Source organism: Echiichthys vipera (assembly GCF_963691815.1).
Source record: "Echiichthys vipera genome assembly, chromosome: 1".
Taxonomy (NCBI): Eukaryota; Metazoa; Chordata; class Actinopteri; order Perciformes; family Trachinidae; genus Echiichthys; species Echiichthys vipera.
Window position 1 is genome coordinate 22,511,014 of NC_139826.1, and position 23,302 is coordinate 22,534,315.

At 40.1% G+C, this 23,302-nt stretch overlaps 3 protein-coding genes across 4 annotated transcripts; 2 read left to right on the forward strand and 1 right to left on the reverse strand.

Annotated features, from left to right (window-relative positions):
- Positions 1 to 5,665: 5,665 nt before the first annotated feature.
- thap11 (THAP domain containing 11) lies at positions 5,666 to 7,294 on the reverse strand. Its single transcript, XM_083917234.1, has one exon. The coding sequence runs from the start codon at positions 6,983 to 6,985 to the stop codon at positions 6,167 to 6,169; it is 819 nt and encodes a 272-aa protein (XP_083773360.1). The 5' UTR covers positions 6,986 to 7,294; the 3' UTR covers positions 5,666 to 6,166.
- A 3,438-nt stretch (positions 7,295 to 10,732) lies between these two features.
- gfod2 (glucose-fructose oxidoreductase domain containing 2) lies at positions 10,733 to 17,829 on the forward strand. Of its 2 annotated transcripts, none has more exons than XM_083926277.1 (3): positions 10,733 to 10,784; positions 12,408 to 12,785; positions 14,179 to 17,829. In XM_083926277.1, exons 2-3 carry the CDS (start codon positions 12,518 to 12,520, stop codon positions 15,078 to 15,080), a joined length of 1,170 nt encoding a protein of 389 aa, XP_083782403.1. In that variant the 5' UTR covers positions 10,733 to 10,784; positions 12,408 to 12,517; the 3' UTR covers positions 15,081 to 17,829. The 2 variants fall into 2 exon arrangements, with proteins under 2 accessions (XP_083782403.1, XP_083782402.1); XM_083926276.1 differs by having other exon boundaries at positions 10,752 to 10,788.
- Positions 17,830 to 19,272: 1,443 nt separating this feature from the next.
- Positions 19,273 to 23,027, forward strand: LOC310947328 (uncharacterized protein). Its single transcript, XM_083914118.1, has 3 exons — positions 19,273 to 19,685; positions 21,172 to 21,615; positions 22,242 to 23,027. The coding sequence occupies exons 1-3, from the start codon at positions 19,481 to 19,483 to the stop codon at positions 22,580 to 22,582; spliced, it is 990 nt and encodes a 329-aa protein (XP_083770244.1). The 5' UTR covers positions 19,273 to 19,480; the 3' UTR covers positions 22,583 to 23,027.
- The last annotated feature ends 275 nt before the right edge of the window (positions 23,028 to 23,302 follow it).

The window sequence follows — 23,302 nt, forward strand, 5'->3', positions numbered from 1 at the left end:
CGTTCCTTCCACGAGTCTCGTGGAGCTGAGTTTCACCTCTGAACCAGACAGAGGCTCTGATGTGAAGCTCCCACTGACTTTAAGTCCAAAGAGTCTACAGTTGCTTTTTCAAAATGTGATGCGTCCTGTTATTCGTTGGGAATTCATCAGATTGCAAAAGTACAGCAATGACCAACCCGGGTGGATTAACAGTGAAAGGGACCGATGCATCAAAGAGAGTAAGAGGATGCTGTGTGTGTGTGTGTGTGTGTGTGTGTGTGTGTGTGTGTGTGTGTGTGTGTGTGTGTGTGTGTGTGTGTGTGTGTGTGTGTGTGTGTGTGTGTGTGTGTGTGTGTGTGTGAAGTAGGGAGGGGCACAAGTGAGAGCCATAGAGCGCTTGGAGCCAGCAGACCAATGACAGCATCACAACGCAGCACATTGGATTAGAGTGTTCTCATTTACGGTCTTTAGTATTTAGAACATTTATTTGAAACACAAATAAATTATATATATTTTGATTTATTACCGCCTCTGCCTTGTTCAAACACACTTGTTACCTGCTTCAAAAACCTGATTTGACTATTGAACAAGGATTTCGTCATAAATGACAGTAGAACCAAACATGATCAGAAGTGGCAGGAGGGTTTTGTTTTTCATGTGGACAGATGGATGACGTCCCACTGAGGATAAGAGAATCCAGCTCACCTGGGAGTCCAACGTAGGACGCAGAGCGCCCTCTGAGAATAGCAGCGACCCATGTGTGTGTATCATCCACAGCTATGTGGGGCACGAGCGGTTATTGAATAGCGTCTGTCGTGTTTTCTGAACTAAAGATTGGACAACAACCAAACCAGTCCTGGAAAGATGGGTGATTTTAAACCATCTACTTTATCCCCAATTTTTCTTAGTTGCACGTCCGTCTTACTTCGCTCCTCTTCCTCTCAGCCTCCAAATCCCCTGCTACGCCCCCCAGATGGCTCACACTCTGTGCATTAGTATAAGTCCTGGTTCACATCTGTATACACAGGAGGAATAGTAACCCATTGTTAATCTGCAGCTTAAACACAGCCATTAACTGCAGATCAATCTGTATCTGAAGCCACTGCCCCCGGATCAATACATCATGGGACTTTTGGCAGCAATTCCAGCTCTTCCTGAAAACATCTGCTTTTTTTAACGTTCTCACCTTGCAGATTTGATCAGGATCAATCGAGCTGGATGCGGGGCGTCTGTGAAACAAACGTGCGTTGAAGTCAAAGATATTTGAGCTCTCTGAACTATTCTTGTTGTTACATCTGTGTGCCTGGGAGAGGGTCCTGTGTGACACCCCAGGCCTCATACTTCTTACTGTTGAGGGATATTCTTTTTCTCAGTTTGTTTTTTTAGTAGTTTCATTTAAGATCAGTCTTAATTCTGCCGTGTATTTCAAATATAATGTGCCTCCAACTTTGTGTCATATGTTTTACTGTTATAACTTTAGATGCTCAAAGCGAGGTTCATAAAGAAATGGTTTTCCCAGTTTGGTGTGGAAGCACATCCTGACTTTAACACTATCCACCACCTATCAGATGTGCTGGAGCGCTGACTGAGAATGACCTCAAGGACGCTCCTGTGGCTGAAGAGTCCAGTTTGGCAATGCAGTGCAAATCATCATGCAATCTGTCACTCTGAAGCATGTGATCCACCCTCAATTTAATGCTTTGCAACAGGAACAGGTGTTATCTTATTGTTTCTATAAAGTATATTTTACAGCAGCTAAAGCATTAAACGTGTCAGTTGTTGCCAGATACAGATGTATGAAGTGATGTATTCATTTTCTCCTTCAGCAACATCTACCAGCACAACCAAAGAACTAAGCTCAAATAGCTGACCAAGGGTTGTCTTGGTGGTTTTAAGTACTTTAAATAGGACCAGCCCACGTGTACGGCTTTCTGTCAGATAATTACACGTTTTCCTGGACCACAGTGCACTTTTTCTGCACAAAAAACTTGAGTCATCAGCAGAAACCGTCTTATACGGACAGTTTATGCTAATTGAAGTTGTAGGGACATTTATATCAAGGTCACTCAAGTGTATCTGCATACAGTTTCAGTGATAGTGTTGTGTAAAAAAAAAAACATCTTTGGAGATTCATAGTTCTTATGGCAACAAAGGTGGTAAAAGACAACAATATGTGGATATTTTCTGTAGGCACTGCCTATGCTCCCTAAGAAGTAATATGCATTTTAACTTACTGTAGTTTCAATATACTGATGTGCTGCACAGGGAGTTTATAGATGTTTTTTCAACCCGTCCCAGTTGGGCTTTCACATGTAAATGTAAATATACAAAACTAAAACCCTCTTCATTCACTTCTACTGCCCTGGTTGACATAAAAGGTGACTCTAGCCAAAAGGTGACCAGTTTGCAGGTGTGGTATAGAGTTTACATGAAATATACCGCTTTGTTTGAAATATTACAGTAGAAATATGCTTTTTTCAATGTTTCTTTGAAAAGCATTAAATATCTTTCTATAGGCTAATTCAACACAAGCAGCTGTAAGAACTCTGTCTAAAAAAGATACTGACACAGCCTCTTTGCTGATCAGTGAATATCTGATGAAGTAATCAGTAAGGCCCATACCTAAAGCGACATGAAAAGTGAATTAACTGTAGTGTTTGACATATTAATCAGGACAGATACAATCTCCCTTTAAACACGTCAGTAAATGGCTCATATTACATAAAGTTGAGCCATATATGAATGTTGGTAAACATGGAGCAAGGACTCCCTTTAAAAGCTTTAGGTGGACAGTTTAACAAACAGATATCTGAAACAGATATAACTGCAAAAGGCATGTGAAGCGTGTCACTTATTTTATTTAGAGAAACATGTTGTACGGTGTCCCTAGTTCAACATTTTCAAGGTATAACCAGCAATTTAAAACCAAAACTGTCATTTTGAAGGGTTAAAGCAAGAAACTATGTGTGAGCCTGAAATCGTCCAGGAGGAAACGCTGCAACGATTAATCAATTGTCAACTATTAAATTTATCACCAACTAGGGTATTTTGGTAATCGTTTTGAGTAAGCTTCTTAAATGTGAATATGTTCTGGTTTCTTTCCTCCTCTATGGCAGTAAACTGAACATATTTGAATTGTGGACAAAAACATCTTGAGCTTTGGGAAACACTGATCCACATTTTCACAATATTCACACATTTAATAAACCAAACGACTAATCAAGAAAATAATATACAGATTAATCAATAATGAAAATAATCGTTAGTTAGTCAGCCCCTACGTATTATATCAATTTAAAACTTCTCTATGCTTGAAATCAGACACGGTGTCTGAGAACGCCGCGCCTGCATTCTGCCGGCCCGTTTTGTTAACAAGACTTTAATGTAATGGCAACCTTTGTTCCAGGCACAGGTATTCTTACATAGTTTCATTCACATTACATAATCCCTCTCGAACAATGAGACAATCTACCACGAAGAGCTTTGTTTGGCCTGAATGTAAAGACGGCTGTGGTAAATGGCAGCAGCCATAGAAAGAGAGGACAGAGTTGTGTAAGTTTGATCGACAGCGCTGGATTAAGGCATTATGCAACACTGTGGGGAGTTTTAAAAAAATAAATCCAGATGAGATTAGGATCTGGATCCTGACTCTCTCCAGTGCTCCCTGTCTATCCATTCATCCTTCTCTCTCTCTCTTTCGTTCTCTGTTGCATGTGACACATTATCACGGCAGGTGTTCAGAATGACGCATTTGAAGTTTGAGTTGAGCAACTGCATTACAGCTCTGCAATCACATTAAGACTTTCAACAGTTCACAGCTCTAATGTGACTAAACAATGAAGCAAATGACCATCCAAGCTGCCAACACACACAGATAAAGTAAATTAGGCCATATGGGCAAGAGCTAAACCTCCTGCTCTTCAAGCTTTTTATGCCGGCGCCATCTAGAGGGTGAAAATCACGCCGCAACATCTGACACATTGTTTCTACTGTAACTCAAATCTGTTATCAACCTGTGAAAAAGTCACAAAAATAAACAAAAGCACTCATTTATACCGAACACTGTAGTGGTACACTCACTGAAACCATAGTGCTGAAGTCAAGACGATCGACACAAAATTAATCCATACATTTCTGACACACAATTAAGTGTTGTGTGTGTGATTCACAAGGTAAAAATAACTAATCACTTGTTTGATATGGTTTCTCAAATTAGACAACTTGCTGCTTTAAAAAATGACCTATCATTTTGGGTTTTTCTGACCAGAAGAAGGAATCCAATGACATAATTGTATCCTCTGGTAACTTGAAACAGTTGTGTTTCATTATTTTGGAGCGCTTTATCACGGCATAACCAATTAATTAATTAATCTACTGTAGTAATCCCTGCACAAATCCACAATAAAGCTTAATTAAAATCAGCACTGACAGCTGAACAGGAGTATCAGTGCCTTTTTGTTGTTTCTCAACCAGTCCCCCTATGATCGAGAAGGAACAGCTAAAGTATGAGTTGCACACCTTATCACAATCATTTTAATAAGGCAATACCTTCATCAGGACGCTCAGTTAACACTGACAGTAAATGTTGAGGCTTTGAGCCCCAACAGGTGTAGAAAACTGAACAGCAACGTTGATGTTTAAGTTGATGTTTCAGTCTTTTAGGATTGAGGATTTGATGAGATGCCATTTTTTTTCTACAACTTAACACCGCTAAAAAAAACACTCCTAAAGAGTCACTGGAAATGAAACAGCCCAAACAAAAACCCCCGACAGGTGACTGCGACCTGGATGGGTTGAGCTGAAAAACTCAACTTAAAGGTTAAAGAAAATACTGCAGGATCTTCTGACCCAATGTTACTTGACTCAAAATCAGGACACATTTCATGAATTCAGAAATTATTCAGCATGAATCAGCAACAATATTTTAAAATTAAATTTACTTCAAAATGAGAGCAGAGTAGAGCTGTTGAACCAAGCTCACTAATCAGAAATGTATGTAAGATCCCGCGCTGAATACTCCTGAACAGGACAGAGAAATGCAGCTGCTAAACATCTGTGTGGAGAAGCGTCACACACACGAAGCACACTAAAACAAGCAGAAGAAGCTCTGGACCAAATGTGTTCAAGTTGCATATCCTGTGGAGTATCTTGAGGATTTGTTTTATTTGTACTTTTCTTAAGACTTTCCTAAACTCTAAAAAGCTGAGCAAATGTAACTTGGTGATGTCTTTAAGAAACATCATGTAACACAGTTACATCTCGGATCTGAGCGCCCCTTCAAGTTTAAAGAAATTAATTTAAGTTTGTTTTTTTAAGTGAAATTCCAACGTAAAATCATCCCAGGGTCTATTCAGCAAATGCACTTATCAAATAAGCAAGTATTAGTGGTTAAAGAATCCATTTTGATGCCTTCACCGTACTGCCCCGAGCTAATGAGTGTTAGCCACGTCCGGCTGTTAGTGACTTTACCGGATTTCTCCATTAATAGTTTATACATGAAAAAAATGTCTCGATGGCTTATTTGATGAGTGTATTTGTCGAAAAAGACCCTGGGATGATTTTACGCTGGAATTTCACTTTCAGCAACAATAATACCTTAAAAGGCATCTCATGGTAGAGTTTAATTTCATTGACTAAGAACATAAGTGTTCCAAGAATAGTGTTTTGTTTTTACAAAAAAAAATCCTATAGAAAGTACTTCATCTTGGCACAATTTACCTCTGCAAATGTATTATGAAATGTTTCCCGCTCGATAACCTCCTAATTTCAATTGATCAGAAAGGAAATAAAAACTTTTAAAGAGAAATCTGGAAGAGAAAAAACTTTATATGCAACTAGGCAGTTTTGAGCACCATCAGTCTGCTTATAAATGTGTAAGCCTATCTAACCTTTCAGTCAGTGCAAACTATGAGTCTCTGTTGAATGAATAAAGGTCTATAGCTGACCTTGGTTGGGCTGCAGGCCAGCGGTGTTAAGTAATGATGTTTGTGTAGAGTATTATGTTATTAATTCAAGCTACATAAACTAACCTGTCAACTTTTTTTTAACATCCGGCCTAAGAAAAGTCCGCTCTACTTGTTGAAAATAAATTGTCATCGCTCGTAGTTTTGTACAAAACAGGGCTGGCTCTACTGTCTTTAGCCCCAGTGTCTGTAACGGGCTCGCCTCCTGGTGATGTCCGCCCCCATCAGATTTTCTTCCGGACGCTTAAATTCGCCGAGTTTCCGCACAGCAGCCGGTCCCGTTCCCGCACCTCCTCTTGCAGCCTGGCCTCGGCCACCCGCAGCTGGCGGATAGTCGCCTTCATCTCCTTCATCTTCACCTCCATCAGGGCGATGATGTCCCGCTGCTCGTTCAGTTTCCGCAGCAGCTCGGCGGACGTGGTGCCGGTGGTCAGCGAGTACGAGTGGTCCAGCGGGCTGCTGGTCACACTGACGTACTGCACGGGCTGGGACGCGGCTTCCACCGGGGAGTCGTCGGCGGTGAGCTCGTCGGTCACATCGGCGGTCGTCGGCACCGTGTAACAAGTCCCCTCTGACTGCGCCGGCAGCCGCGCCGTGCCCAGGTACTCCCCGTTCTGGCCTATCTGGACCACGGTGATGCCGTCATCGCTCGGCTCGCCGCCTGCGTTGCCCTCGGCTCCCTCCGCAATGCTGCCCACCACATTGGTGATGACAATCCCGGAGGTAGCTGCCGCGACGGAGGCAGGAGCCGCTTTCCTGCCTCTGCCCCGCCGGCTCCTGCGCTCGTTGACCCCCCGCAAAGGGAAGAGGGACGGGACTCGGATGCTGTAGGTTTTCCTCCCGCCGGCGAAATGCACGCTGCACACCCGGTGTCCCGTGGTGGGCTGGAAGGTGCTGAAGCAACCGCTGACCCCGGCCCGGGAGATGTTCCGCAGCCACAGCTCCCTCAGCGTGCTGTCTTTGGGAAACGTGTAGAAGCGCAGGTCCCGGTCCCGGTGCGAGTTATTGTAGCAGCCGGGGACACAGCAGGTGAACCCGGGCATGTTTACTCCACCACAGAAGGCTAAAAAAGCACAGTCTTCAGGTGAAGTTTAGTTTTGTATTGTTGTTTCTTTATTCTATGCGTTGTTGTCAAAGCTCAGTGGCCTACGAGCGGAACTACACGTCCCACAACGCTAACAACTTCCTGTTTATTTTCACCAAAGTGAGCCGCTTCTCTGCGCGCGAGGGCCGGATCCGCCCGGACCCGTCCAGGCTCGGAGGACACGCAGCTGGATCTTGTGCTGAATCCGAGGCTGATGTTGTATTTTCGGCGGTAAATCGTCTTGTTTTGTTCTTCGCGGTGTTATCAGGCCAACCGTCCTTCACTGAGAACTAAAAGTCCCAGAATCCCCTGCGCTCTCCGTCGAGGCCCCGTCAGTAAACGTCCGCCCCCTGCTGGTCAGTGTGGGGTAACGCAGCTTTGCTCTCTGTCCAAACTACAACATTTATATTTACTTATTAAAAAACTGCAGCCCTGCGCTCTTTCCAAACTACAATATTTATATTTACTTATTAAAAAACTGCAGCCCTGCGCTCTTTCCAAACTACAATATTTATATTTAGTTATTTAAAAACTGCAGGTCTGCTGCAACTCTTAGCTCTTTTAAATCAAGGATGAAGACTTTTCTGTTTAGTGCTGCCTTTCAGTCAACAAAACAATTTATTAACTGCTTGCTGGACTGCACTTTCTATTCCTTTGATATTCTTTTATTTTTGTTTGATTTGCTGGTTTTTATTTTTTTTATAATTATTTTACCTGTATGTCATTTTATATCAGAATTTCCTTTTATATCTAAATGTCTTTTTATATGTATTTCTTTCTGGTGCTTTTAATGTTTTATGTAAAGCACTTTGAATTACCTTGTTGTTGAAAGGTGTTAAATGTTATTAATGTGTTTAATAGTCATGTTTCGTAGGCCAATGCTTAAATTATCTGCTTGCACGCAGATGTGATTTTCATGCATAATAAAAAGGTTATTCATGGCTCTGCACACCCACCTGCTTACTTACCTAACCAAACTCTGTGAATTAATAAGTCCTGGAAAGAGGTCTATTTAGGCAACATAATAAAAACACGTGACGGTGGACCATGGGTGTGTAGTGTAGGGCCTTTAAATTATGAGAGTCTTAATAAAGCTGCTTAATGTCCTTATCCCATCGTGAAAACACATAAACCCAAGTTATAAATGTTCAATATCCACTCACAAAAGGGAAAATGCAATTAAATATTGAATGGTTTTTCATTAAATAAAAAAAAAAAACAGATTATACCATTTTGTTGGCATGGTCCATACTGTTTGTGCTTCATACGGCATGTATGAGATATCTTGAGATATGAAAACAGTGTAGTTTTAATCTTGGATACTGTAAAATATAGAGCCTCATTAATACTTATTATTCAAATTGAGGATATCATTTGCTATGTTCCTTCATCATATGTACTAATAGCAAAGCAAGGCACTGTAGGAAAATATTACATGGTATATTTTTATTTTTTTCATATCAAGCATCCATGGAGGGTGAAATATGTGTCCATATTCAGTTCTCAGTTTGCCTTTTGAAACAGTACATTGTAGAGTCATGCATGTCACCTTTATCCACCGAGTCTGTGGCGACAACCACAGGGGAGTGCTCCAAATCTCCCCATAAGATGCCGGGCAAACTTATAAACTGGTGTGGATGTTTCATTTTGAATTGTAGGGTTGTGGATTTATGCTCTAAGCCCCATCATCTTCCCCATCATCTCCATACAATCATTTCTCCACCTTTCAGACACATCTGGATATAATCCACTGATCCATGACACTTCTCTGCACATCAGCAAACACATCTTTTTGGAGTGCAAATTACATTCTTACCAACACTTTGAAAAGAAAAGTCCATTGAGAATCACATTATATTATTGTTATTAGTAGTAATAGTAGTAGTAGTAGTAGTAGTATCATTATTATTCCAAGAAAAACCATGGAAAACATAAAATTTGCTTTATGAAACTGAACTCTACCGTTTTGGAGCGTTCTGCTCCAATATCCTTTATTTGACAAAGTATATTTGGTATTCCCTGAGACCAGCAAATGGAAAGCTGAAAAAGTCCACCAATGTCAACATCAGCGTGTCATCTGTGAAGCACACACATAAACAGGATTTGACAGATCATTATGCTTTTCAAAAACTTGGTTATAGCACATTAATGTGTGGCTATCTCCCCACCTGGCTTCATGGCGAGAAGCTGGATTTAAAACTGGAAATGAATCTTGGTAGCAGACATACTATTTAATGACAAAGATATTCACCAAAATTCACAATTCAGTCTCTACTAAATACTTAAAGACGGGATTATGGCATTTTGAGGTTTTATTACAGCACCACAGTTCAATCTTTGTGGCTCATGCTGCCGAAACTGAAGAAAGTTAATAATGAGTCAGTTATCAGTAATAATACAAAGTCCAGAGTTTGTGTTAGGCTTCAGTTGGAAGTTTTACTTTAAATGTAACTTAAATTGTATTTATTTTCTGAAATAGTCTAACAGAAATAGGTTCATTGGCCTATATTGGGTTCCTAATTCAGTCCTACAGTCATGAGAAAAAATAAACATGAAAGGGAACTACATAATAGGGCGACATGTTCTACAAATGAGTTGACATCTTTTATTCACTGTGTTAATAATGCAAAGAACAACAAATTCATGTTATAATTGTGTATGAAATTCAGTTTTGAACAGATTAAAGGTTGGCCGAGATTTTGAAAATTTAGCTTCATGGGTGTGGAATCTTCCATGTAGAAGTAATACATTGATAATCCAATGTAATGTTTTGTTTTTGCTTTCAAAGTAGAAAATTACATCTTTTGCTCCTTTGCTAACTTTTTTAACAGTCCCAGCCTGGTCAGATGCGTACATGAACTGATGAAGCCTCTTGGATGAGAGGTGAAACGTCTTCCTAGACAAATAACCAAGTCCAGTTGCTTTTGACTGAAATTGCTTTGGGGATAACGATGACCTAGACAAATGAGAACATTCACAGGCTTTATTTATCATCAAATAGTATGAACAATTGTAAAAGGAACAAAAAAACGACATTCCAAGACATGACAAAGGCACACATTGAAATTATATAAGAACAAATATTAGGGCAAGATATGAAGGCAGACAGGTTCACTGAGTGTAATTTGAAATAAATTCAATAGCTGATAAACATTTTTTGTTGGAGTCAACATATGACAGAGACTCATAATATGTTTTCAATTCAATTAAACATAATGGGAATGGAGGGGTTGCCTTGGACATTTTGCCCTATGTAAATGGGATTTTCCTAGTAATATGAAGAGATTAATTATGTTACATTTAGTATTGTGAGAGAAGGGGCCAAAAATAATAATTTTATCATCAAAGTGATACCTCACTGTAGTTTTTTTTACAGAATGATCAGCTGTCATCAATGTCAGAAAATGTAGATATGTATGCTTTAGTAGGGTAGCTGTTATATAATAGCTTGAGATGTAATTCTCTAATTTTGTTAGGAATTAATTGGGACAAGCTCTACTGTACTGTGTCATTGAAGAGGGGGTTCCAATGAGTAGTATGTGTATTGGTACTTTTTTAACTAATAAATTGAATCCCATTTTAGTAAAGTGTGCTTCTTTTGCTCCTGCGGTGGTGACGCGTCTCCAGCCTGCTGCACCTCTGGCCCCTCCCACAGTTACGTCACAGTCCTGCCGTTGCTACTGAAGTTACCATTAGCAACTGGGCAGCGCCCGGCTGAACACCTACTAACCGCCGCTGATGTTGTCCTGATAAAGACAGTAGGTAGGCAATGTTACTTGTCATTATGGGTTGTTTTTTTATACTTAGTTTACCTAGAGTGTTAGATAAGTTAACTTTAGATATTAACTCTGTAAAGTACCGTCTTATATGTGGAGCTTTTTCAGTTATGGCCCCGGCTAGCTGAACGTGCTAGCGGACGTTAATAGTAACATATTTTAGCTAACTTAGCTCAGTGTGCGTGTGTGGACCTTAGCCATCCGGATTATATACACCTTAAGGAAGTGGACACTTTCTGCAAGTTTTTTTGTATCCTAAAAATATATATATATATATATATATATATATATATTCACTGAGTGTATATATATTCATATATATATATATATATATATACATATATATATTTACAAATATTGATCCGGGACAGCGGTCATTTCATGCAGCATGGCTTTGTTATCTGACCAGCCGACAGCAACTCAGCACGGCTGGGTTACGTCGAGTGATGTATGTATGTATGTATGTATGTATGTGTGTGTGTGTGTGTGTGTGGGAGAGAGACAGTAAGGCATCACCTGCTGTCACCCTTGTAAATATGTGTGTTTAGCCATGCTGTTATCGCCCAGAGGCGCAGTATGCAGTATGAAAAAGTTATTTTGTGAAAGGTTACATAGGGTATGCAGGTGCACAGGTACACACACGCCTCTGTCAATCTGTTGTTGAACAGTTCTGGCTACAGAGAGAACAAGCGAGACACACTGTCAGCTCCTGTCAGCTCCTACTCTAGTGTTAACGTCATATCTGCTCCTGTAAATACGTATTCACAATATTATAAATGGACATTTGTTGTCTTTTAACAACCTCATTAGAGCTCAGGCATGAAAGAGCTGTTCACCACCACCACCTTCCTTATTAAAAATGGACGATACTGTGGGCAGGTGTTCCCACCACACAAGCCCACTAACAGCAATTGAATGGTGAATGAAATCCACTCACTCAACAGTCGCAGGTCCATAACAGTTAGATCAGGAAGTGTAGAGCTGGGAGGGCCTCAGGTGAGCTGAGCTACATGTTTCATATTTAACCCAATGATATTTCATGTTATTTAGATCAATTGTTGATTAATTCAGCTGTTTGGTGCTCACATTTTTGGATAATGCCACTCAATAAGTATTTAACCTGGATACGGTTGAAAGCACAGACATAAATTGCACTTTTTACAAAGGGAGAGGTGACGTTGACTTTCGGTGGGTGTGGAACATCCGTGGAATGGCATGTGAACTATGTAGCAGGACACAATGTAAGTAGCTGTTGGATTGTGCTGATGGGAAAACTGGTCTAGACCTCCACTGGACATGTTTGTCTTGTTTGTTGGTACAGTCACTGAGAATAATGTAGATATTATGCTATGAGACAAGCCATTTTGTTGGTTATTGTAACAAGCCATGTGAAGAATAAATGTCTTAATGTCTGATCTGAAATCCTGCATTACAGAACGTATTTAACTACTTTTGCTGAATGACCAATGAATGCTTTTACACGCAAGGTCATTATTGCCTATCTTAAGTTTATGTATTTTATGGAAACAACATAAAATGACATTCATTCGCATTCATTTAGTCATTGTTACATAGCTTCATTGGTCTTTTATTTTATTTTTACAGATACAATAAGCTCTCCTTGATTGCCAAACAGTCAAGACCTTGAAAGGCAAGTGAATCATAGGCTGTTGGGATGTCGTTGAGGCTGGCCATGGTAAACACGTAAGGTCGCAATGAGTGGCGCTGCCATGTTGCCAGGAGTTGGTGTTTTTGGCACAGGCAGCACAGCCCGAGTGCTGGTCCCTTTGCTGAAAGCTGAAGGCTTCGAGGTTCATGCACTCTGGGGGAGAAGTGAAGAGGAAGCGTGCAGCTTGGCAAAGGAGCTGGGCATCCCGTTTCACACCAGCCGATCTGATGACGTTCTGCTGCACCAAGAAGTCGACCTTGTTTGCATCTATATTCCACCCTCAATGACAAGGCAGATTGCTGTCAAAGCACTGGGTAAGCGATCATAAGCACATGTACACTTTACTAAACTGCAGACTTTTTTCCTCTTGTCTGGCTGCCCTGTCCAAAACCTTTGGGCATATTTAAAGTGTATAACACTTTTACACAAAACATTTGTGCTAATCCTACAGACATGTAGGCACTCCAGTTCAAGCCATAAGAAATACTGCAAAAAAAGTTTTTAAAAAGAGTTGGAGAATATTAGTGGATAATTAACTTTCTTTTACATATAAAAATTCTGAATATTGGGGGTTATATGAATGATGACACTCAAATAATTCCAGTTTCCACTTAGAGTTATACAAACGGCTAATGTGACCTGGCCCAGATGGGCGTGGCAGGTCAGCTCTGGAAAAGATTTGAAATGTTTGACTGTTATGACTGTATTCATCAAAAGATGCATAATGAAAACGACTGCATTCTTGTATAACGTATCTCTCAGGGTTTATCCTTGAGATGTGATTGATGGTGATCATATCTGTGACCACAGGGAATGTGGCAGTTTTAGGGGGGGAAAACACAAACTAACCTTACTGACAGACATTTAAAACATCTTACATTTGTTGCCACCACACTGAAGCAAACATAATCAACACATTGTCGTATCAGAGGAGAGTAGATCTATAAATTTAACTTACTGTATCTGATGGAATTCCTGAGCGTTGACCTCAGTTTCCTGTTTTAGTTGCAACTTCCTGAGTGTGTCCCCACCAAACGACTTATCCACGGCACTACTTACAAGGGGAACTGAAGGCCGCCAATCTCCATACATAAAAGCTATACACACCCTTTGTGCTATCACATGTGGTTGCAGGAGAATGTTGACTTTTTGTTTATTCATACCAAACCTCAGGAACTTGGCAGTAATTGTATTTGAGACCATCAACTCCATAGAGTCCCTGTCTACTGAGACACCAAGTCCACACTCCCCCTTCAAATCATATTTAATATACACACTGTTGCCATTTTAAAGGTACACTTAGAGAAAAAACAATAAAGTCTAATACAGCAATGAGCAGTTAACTGTTTCTATAATTTATTTTCTTCTGCCTGCATTGATATAAGTGGAGGTAGCAACTGAGTGTATGTAAAACATCAATTGTGTATGAATCTCTAAGAACCATAGTGAGTTAAGTAGATGCTCAACATCCTCAACTGCAACATAAAAGATTATTCCTATGAAGAAATCAATTAACCTTTATGTTGCTGTTGTGGCAAAAATCATAAAAAGAGTTTTATGTGGGAGCAGGAGATTTGCGAGATTGTATTCTTGAAATGTAAAATCCTAGTAGTCTCATTTCACTTTGCCTCAGAGATCATTGAATTAATTTTTTATCTGAACAATAATAACCCATACCCCCACCCCCACCCCTCTCTCTCCCTGTAGGTATAGGTAAGAATGTTGTCTGTGAGAAAGCGGCAACTGCTGTGGATTCGTTCAAGATGGTGACTGCTGCCAGATACTACCCACAGCTGCTTAGCATTATGGGTAATACCTTGCGCTTTCTGCCAGCTTTTGTGGCAATGCGCCAGCTACTGGTGGAGGGATATGTTGGCGAAATGCAGGTGTGTGATGTCCGCGTCTATGGCCCCAGCCTCCTGGATCAGTTGTACGGCTGGACATGTGAGGAACTGATGGGAGGAGGCGGTCTGCACACTGTCGGCTCTTCCATCATTGACCTTTTAGGTTACCTGACCGGTGCACGAGCCCATCGTGTTCATGGTCTACTGCGGACTTTTGTACAACAAAATGGTTTGATCCGAGGCATCCGCCGCGTCACCAGCGATGATTTTTGCTTCTTTCAGATGTTGATGGGTGAAAATGGTTCTAGCTCTGGTGGTGTGTGTTGCACTGTGACCCTGAACTTTAACATGCCAGGGTCATTTGTGCATGAGGTTATGGTAGTTGGATCCACTGGGAGACTGGTTGCCAGGGGGACAGAGCTGTATGGTCAACACAATGGAAGTAAAGGTGAGGAGCTGTTGCTTGGCGACAGTGGGTGGGCAGGACCAGAGGTGAAAGAGATGCCCCTGCCTCACCTGCAAGGACTGAGCTCCATGGTAAAGGCACTGAGACAGTCTTTTAAGGCTCACGAGGAGCGCAGGTCATGGGCCCGAGGACCTGTTGCCATGGCACCAACATTTGAGGATGGTCTGTATGTGCAGACGGTGGTCGAGGCGGTAAAACGCTCCAGCTGTAGTGGAGAATGGGAGTGTGTTGAGATCATGAGTCAGGAGCCAGATCCAAATCACAACCTGTGTGAGGCTCTGCAGAGAAACAAGAACTAAACATATTTATACACCCAGTGCAACTACTACATGTGTCTGACGAGACCTGGCTCTGAATGGCTTTCCTTTAATTTAGCTGCTGAGGCAGTTTACATTACCCATGACTACTTTTTTGCATTTTCACATTCAGTCGAATTTTAAACAGAATATTTTGCTTTAGAAAACATAACTGTGTCGTTGATGTTTGTACCCTTGCAGTTATGATTTGTTTGTACACTAAGTGTGTTAACCACAGCTCCATTATTCGGATTCTCAACTTAAAATATCACGATAGCTGTGACAAAATCTACCTGTGCCCCGTTTACACATTTGTTACCTGTACCATGTCAAAAAGTCTTTATTCTTACTGAAGATTAAAGTCATGTAGTCATGACTGCAAATTTCCTGGAAAAATAAGGTGAGTATACGTCACCTCAGGCACCACGCCTATGTCAAATATTGGCCAGGAGCAAAATTCCTTGGGAGTCAGAAACAACCTCTTGGTGGATATCTGACCATTTTCTTTATTAACACTTAAAGCCACTTGTCTGGTTACACGTCTATATTTTAAGAACCAGGCATTTCCTCTTTTAGTATTTATTTTTTTCATCACATCAGTGGTTAAAGCGTTTGCCAGAGTTAGAGATGACAAGACAAGACTCGGCGTCATTGCTATTAAAACAAAGTTACGCTGCTGCAAAAGCATATTACTTTCTTCCAACAACCTACATTTGGGTCATCATGATCAATTGTTGAGCCATGCTGCAAATTTAGTTATTTGGCTCAAATTAAAAGCCACCTTTAAGTGTATAGTCAGTTAAAACTCTATTGTACATAAAAAAAATGTAGCTGTATGTTGGTGTTAATTTATTCCCAGTGTGAATAGCACCTTATTCTGAAAGGAAATGTTTACCTTTGACATGAATGTGAATATCAAAGCATGAGCATGATTTGACTAACAAAACACTTTTATTGTCTGCAGTGTGGCGACTGGCAGAATTCAAATGTTGCTGCATAGGAGCTCAGCCTCTGTAAAATTCAGAATAAGAGTAATGGAGCTGTGCAGTGAGTTAAGTTTTATTTTTTTATTTTTTTGGAATGTGTAACAATACGCATACATGTAAAGATTGCAAGATGGGGCTTGTGGGTTTTTATGTTGTGACATGCCGAGGCAGACATAAGAGACCAGGGATTACATCAAAAATAAGCTATGTAGAAAAGTGAATAATGAAAAGTCTAATTTGTAGCATTGCCCCTCAAAATAAATGTTTCTTTTGAGTATCACACACTCTGTAGACTGTAGGGTGGTTTCCTTCTTCACAGACAGAGCGGCTATACTGAGCTGCAATTCATGACTGCTAAAGTGAATGTACGTAGGGATGTGTTTTCATAGAGGGGTAAAGTATCTTAACCACTTCTGTTATGTTCAGGATGTTCAGTAATCTTTTCATTAAAATATACTACTTCCAGATATATATATATACACTACGTTAAGAAGCATCAACGAGGATGATAGTCCAACACAAATGTGGTATTTAAAAAAATATTTTTAGGAAATGTTAGCTAGAACAAAGAGAGCATATGAAAGGAGGTGAAGTGGAATGTGCCTCAGAAAAAAGGATTTATTAGGATTTATAAATTATAATTATAATATACAGAGGTTTGGTACCTGTTTGCCACAGTGAAAACTCACCAATGGTAATCTGTTTAACCATTGAAACTGACCTTGAAGAAGGAAACTACCCCCGTTTAACAGCCACTGATACATAATCACATAATAGATTTAGGTGGAGTATCACATTAAGTCTTACATTAGCAAAAACAGGCTTGTCCTAGAAATTACAGATTAGTGACCTTTTTATTGTTAAACTGTCAAAAGTTTTAGATACAAAGCCTGAGGCTATTAAACTAAATTTAGAAAAAATGTGTGTGATAGGTTTGTTTACATGTGTTAACAGTTGAAGTAATTTTATATGTTTTTACAAGATTTTGTTTCTATGCATTTAAAGTTATTAAAGATGTTTAAATCCAGAGAGTGGAGCCACGATCCACCCCCCGTACACCATTCATCCTGACACCTTACTGATCTTTTCATTTAGTAGAACCACTGGATCTGATGTGTGCGAGAGTATAAATGTGTGCCTCTCTAACTTGGTCAAACCAAGAGAAGGAAGTGTTTAACAGTTTACGGTGGTTGTTGTTGTTGTTGTTGTTGTTGTTGTTGTTGTTTTTGTAGTAGTTGTATTAGTCACTCACTGCATCTCAGTACGGCTGAATATCCTGAATATTCTTGGGCCTCGGCACTCTGACGACACAGGTGCAGACAGAAGCAGTGTGCTGGTTTAATCTGATTGGTCAATTCCCTTCTGAGACCCACGCAGGATCTGCAATTAAGGATACATACACATTACACACTTACCTCACGCTATCCCAACAGTGCTTTACAAAAACAATTAATTAAGTTTACATTACACGTCTTTATATAACGCATCACATTTGCCAGGAGGATGTTTAAAACCCACCACTATAACAATGCATTCCAACTGAGTTTTCATCTTCTTCTTCTGTTTTTTTTGCACTGATAACTGATAAAATGCTACATATTTAATATGCAGTGTGATGCTTGCTGTACCAGCTGGCTCACTGCAAAACTGAATTTAACGTGTGTATGTATAAGGAAGACTTTTTGTATTAATTTATGTCTTGACTTGGAGAAAGTTCCCCATTGTTTATTCTGTTAAGTGTTTGTGTTTTCAGCCTGTGAATTTCTGTTGTCATATTTATCTTTGTTTTAATTGATAATGTGGCTTTTTTGAGCGCAATGTGTTGCAATTAAGTTGGGAAACTGTACTGTTCATCTGACGGATATTTCCTTAAATAAATACAGTTGTATTCCTCTTATGTCTTTGGTCAGACTTCAGGTTATTAATTATGTAAAGGCAAATTGGCCTCATCTGACAAGTAATTGACTGAGCTGTAAATAAGATTTAAACAAGGTTTCTGTACTTGTTGGATATAATAAGGGTGTGAGTGAGAAATTCAAAGAAGCAGTAGAAGATCAATGTGCAAATATTACATTCAAAAGTGAAACATTCTATAGTGGTTTTAGCTAACGGTTGCACACGGCATAATACAGGACACAAAAAGGACAGTAATTCAGCGATTAATTACAAATGGTCCCATATTTTCAAACATTAAACAAAGTTAACACAACCTATTCCTTTACAAAATGTGCAACAAAGTATGTGTTAACATTCAATTTCTGAAAAAAATACATTTTATTTTCATTACAAATCATCTATCATTTAAAATTAAAGTATGAAGACGTTTGTACACGTCTTAAAAATACAACTTAACAAGATCTCTCTCAATACAATCATGGATCTCCATTTAAAGTGTTTTGTTAAAAATGTAATACTAACAAAGATGGATTTATTACAAATTCCTAAAAATCCCAAATATTCAGCAGATGAAACTTACATAAATTATTTGATCATTATCTTAACAAAATACTATACCCAATGGTTTGGCTTAACCAACTACCCTCCTTTTATATTTTGAAATATTCTGATTTTAAATTAGATTTGAGCACTATGGGAAAATTAGATTATTTAGGCACTTCAAATGTACTCCCTTATGTTGGTATTGTGTATAACTCTGGAACATGTCAGAAAAGTAATGTTTATGTTTTTATGTCGAGTCCCTGTGTGGACCATGAATGGAGTGTGGACTGGTGGCTGGAGAGGTGCCAGTTCATCTCCTGGGCACTACCGGGGTGCTGTTGAGCAAGGCACCTAACCCCCAACTGCTCGGGGCGCCGGTCACTGGCAGCCCCCTCGCTCTAACATCTCTCCATTAATTGCATGTATATAGGTCCTGTCTGTGCATGGGTGTGTATTTCGGGCCTGTGTGTGTAACATGACTAACAATAATAGAGTGAAAATCTAATTTCCCCGTTGCGGGACTAATAAAGGAATTCTTCTTCTTCTCTTCTTAAATAAAAACATCCATGGAGCTGTTCCACGCCGGATATGACGTTGTCGTCCGCAATGCATTGTGGGGCAAAGTAGCAAAATAATGAAACCCATCAGCTAACGCCGCTAATGCTAACTCTTCCGTTAAGTATAAGCCGATACCCCCTGTAGGGTAGAAGTGACCCGGGGCATACGGTAGACACGGGTCCGTACAACAACTGTCCTTTCAAGGGTTTTTTTTTCAAAGCGTCGACGAGGCGGACACCGGAAATCACCTCCACCAACGGTCAGCTAACGGAAGCAAAGATCCGGTTCTTTTAAACAGCGTTGTGGTTCTAATGCAGGGAACCACCCGAGTCGTCCCGGGTGAGAGCCGTTCTGCTCTGGATACACCCCCGGTCCTGACCGCAGACCAATCACAAGAGGGGCGCGTTTGGGTGAAAAACAATGAGCCGAAAACGCAGCAACATTTGGATGCACTTTAGCATTAAATGCAAGGATAAAGCGGAGTGTAATGTTTGCAAATCAAACATATCATATAAAGCAGGGTCCACGAACAACCTCCACCGACACTTAAAATCACAGCATCAGTGGGTGCAGGTGTCCGAGGTGGTGAGGAGACCACGGGATGACGGCCAAGCTATCCCATCAGGTACAAGTCAGTCATCATATCTTACCTCTGAAGCTACTTGTTTTACTATTTAAGCTTAATAAGTGTTTTTTTGTTGTTGTTTTTTTACAGATAAGTGTTTTTCTCTAAAATGTGTTTTGCACAAAAGTTCATTACTTGTTTTTGTATAGTGCCAATGGAAAAAAAATAATTTTGCATTCAAGGCAAGAAACTTTATTTATGGCTTATGGAAACATGGCTTGAAAAAGTAAAAATTAATATATATAGTAACAAAGTTGAGTCATTAAGCATCTACAAAAATTGAAGTTAAAATAAACGATCATAACTATTAGAAAACGTGTTCAAAAACAGATAATTTAGCTGTTTAGCATAAAAAAAATCAACACTTGAGTTGCTCCCACACTCACTTGAAGCTCTTTCATTCAGTCAACGTTTCGGTTTATTGACCTTCATCAGGACCCATTATTTTACTTCTGTTGCGTGACTTCCTTTTAAAGAATAAGCTCACTCATGCAATTTGTGTGTGTGTGTGTGCGTGTGTGTGTGTGTGTGTGTCTCAGAGGAAGTGCCATCATTAAAGACAGGGAGAGAAAGAGCTTGACACATTCAAACATAATCAAGTTTGGACCGCAATAGACACATGTAGTAATCTAGAAAAGACAAAAAAAAGGAGTCAAATATTATTCTCATCCACATCCATTATACATTTTGCTGTTTAGACCCGTTCTCAGGACTGTGTGGGTGTGGCAGATCCCGTTTTGATTGACATCTCCCATGACAACCATCACACACACAACATGGCGCAGGGGAATACCAGGGCTACATCGATCTGGCATCCAGTCTCACGGCTAGTTATGCGAGGCTCAGGCTCAATCTCACACTGACGCAACACTGATTTTGCTGTGGGATGTCGGTGCTGGCATATTGATAATTTGTGCGGGTGGAAGATAATTCTGAAAGGCTAACTTCATCCCAAATTAAGTTCTAAGAACGTAATCTAGGTAGTGAGATATTTCATACAGTGGGTAAATTTAAAGTAATAAATTCACTGACAAAGCAGGTGGATATGGTGTTTATTGTAACGAATCACACAAACAAAAGTGCAGTCAGACGCTTAAACAGGATATTGTATATAGTGTGTCAACAAGTCAATGACGACATCAACAAGCATTACTGCAATTCAGTCTTTCACCCATTTTCTTTAATTCATTTCATTTTGTTTTGTGCAAATCAATCAATTTTATTGGTGCTTGTTTTTCAGAACAAAATGTAGTTTGGAGACCATGGGCTCTTCTCATTTCTATGGATACACAGGTGTTTCCTTTGCAGGAGTATTTTCAGTACCTATTACGTATAAACACCACAGCAGCTGTGCCACACGTTTTCCCATTGTGAACACTTCTGCTCTGTTAGGTTACTTAAATCATAATGCTTGAGCTGTGAACATATGAATCAATAATGAATCATTTGCAGCCTTAATTATAACTTTTGTTTTTGTCTTCTCTAGTGGAAGTGATCCTGGAGAACGGAGACTCTGACACACTGACGATGGTACATGAAGCTAGGATTAATTCTGATATTAATGGCATCCTGGAAGCTGTAGAAGTAGGTCAAGAAGAACAAGCAACACACGAAGAGGAGAGCGATGACCTCCTTCAAAAACGTAGACGGAATAAACGCAGCTTGATTTGGAGACACTACGAGCAGCTGCCGGGTTTGAATGCTGCTCGTTGCTGCATTTGCATGAAGAAAATACAGTGCTCTGAAGGCAGTGGCACCAGCAACCTGCATCGGCACATGTCGAAGAGACACCCAGAGGTGTTATCTCAGCTAGTAGCAGACAGGCAGCACCCACCACCGCCCAGCTCGTCACAGGGCTCAGATGTTAATGATGACGCATCAACACCACCAGAGACTGTTGGGGTGAAAGAGGAGTACAGACCGTTTTCTGGTAATGTTTCATCGCTCACTGATGTTTGTGTTATTCATTCTGACTTTTCCAAAGGCATCTTGGTGAAAAATCTAAAAATATGTTTTTACAAAATCCACCTCTTCATTAATCAGAACACAAATATTAAATGTTGTTTAAACACAAGCCTAAATGGAAAGACAATCTAAAATGCTGTTTGATCAGAGAGTAAGAAAACAAGATTGTAAACCACATATTTGATACCAACTTTTAGTACATGACCTGGTTTTTATCAAATGAACATTTGGTGTGAAACATCACAGCCTGAGTTTCAACATACAGTTGGAGTAAGGATATATATTTCTCAATGTAAGTTTCCTTTATAATCCAACTGGAAAATAAGTAAACATTGTCCGATTCAAACATTATTTTAGTACTTATGTATGCACCCTCTCAAGTACTTGTGTTGGCATTTTCTCAGTATTATTAAGAAAGTATCTCAGCACCATAATTACCTGATGTAAGTTGAGTTGATGAATCTGCAACACATTTAAAGTAAATTAATACAAAGTTCAAAAAAAGATTTTTTTTTTTCACTTTGTGGTTCGACTGTTTCCAAGATTGTAAAGAGACTAAACTAATGGCCTTCTCTTTCTCTCCTCTTACAGATGCACTGAAAGTTTCAAGAGTGGCTGAAGGAGACAAGCGTGTGTTTAGGAGAGAGCGGGAGCTGATCGAAGCTCTGAGGAGAGCGCAGAGGGAGGAGGCTCAGGCTCTAGAGCTTCAGAGGGAGCTGCTCGAGAAGCTGCGTGCAGTGAATGCCAGGGAGGCAGCTGCAGAGAGGGAGCAGATAGAGTCACTGAGGAAAGCACAGCTGGAGGAAGCTGAAGACTTGAGTCGACAGAGAGATGAGGTGCAGAAGGAAAAGACAAAGCTGCAGAAGAAATGGGAAGAGCTTCAGCAGGAACGAGATCTTGTCTTGTTCTCCAGAGAACAGCAAGACCCCTGATTCTGTTAAAACACGTCTGCCGTGTTGCTGACTTCAGATTTTCTATAGATCAATGACAATGTTTATTTACAATAATGTCCGGGAAGAAAACCCCTGTTTTCAGTACATACAATTCAGTGAGGAGCATCTCATCTCATTCATCTCAAATCGATGTTTGATGCTTCATAGCTCAATAACAAAACTTTTGTTATTGTGAGGTTGGAGACCTAATTTATCTGTCAGATCACAGACTGAAGAATGAAGAAAAAACACCACCCAGCATTAGCAGTCAGTCCAACAGGTGGTGAAATGTCACCTTTTGGCGCTACAAAACAACACACTACATAAAATAAGCACAGCAGAAACATTGGGTAGGACCACCAGTTAAACACAACTGCATATCTTTAAACGTTACAGTTGCCGCTGAAAATGGCAACAGAAATGAACAATTTTGCAGATTTTACAAATCTCCGCAATGCAGGTGCACTGGCAGTTGTCTACCCCAGAGGTGATTTGTTGTCAGTGCGACGTCGCAGTGATGTGAAAATGTTAAGGCCTCTTTTAGTAAAATATGTTTTTTGAACAACCGAGTGGCAGTTGTTTTTGTTATTTCTTCTTCCTCTGTGGTCCTGTCTCACCGTGCGATGTCCTGATGTCACTCTGGCATCAAATAATACAAATTTGAAGAAGACAAACCTCTTCCTCCCCTCCTCACTCTGCATTCACAAGCAATTTAAGTAA

Coding starts and splice junctions, on each gene's coding strand:
- thap11 (XM_083917234.1), bottom strand. CDS start 6,985: ATGCCCGGGTTCACCTGCTGTGTCCCCGGCTGCTACAATAACTCGCAC.
- gfod2 (XM_083926277.1), top strand. CDS start 12,518: ATGAGTGGCGCTGCCATGTTGCCAGGAGTTGGTGTTTTTGGCACAGGC. Junction 12,786..14,178: donor GATTGCTGTCAAAGCACTGG/GTAAGCGATCAT, acceptor CTCTCCCTGTAG/GTATAGGTAAGAATGTTGTC.
- LOC310947328 (XM_083914118.1), top strand. CDS start 19,481: ATGAGCCGAAAACGCAGCAACATTTGGATGCACTTTAGCATTAAATGC. Junction 19,686..21,171: donor CGGCCAAGCTATCCCATCAG/GTACAAGTCAGT, acceptor TGTCTTCTCTAG/TGGAAGTGATCCTGGAGAAC. Junction 21,616..22,241: donor GGAGTACAGACCGTTTTCTG/GTAATGTTTCAT, acceptor CTCCTCTTACAG/ATGCACTGAAAGTTTCAAGA.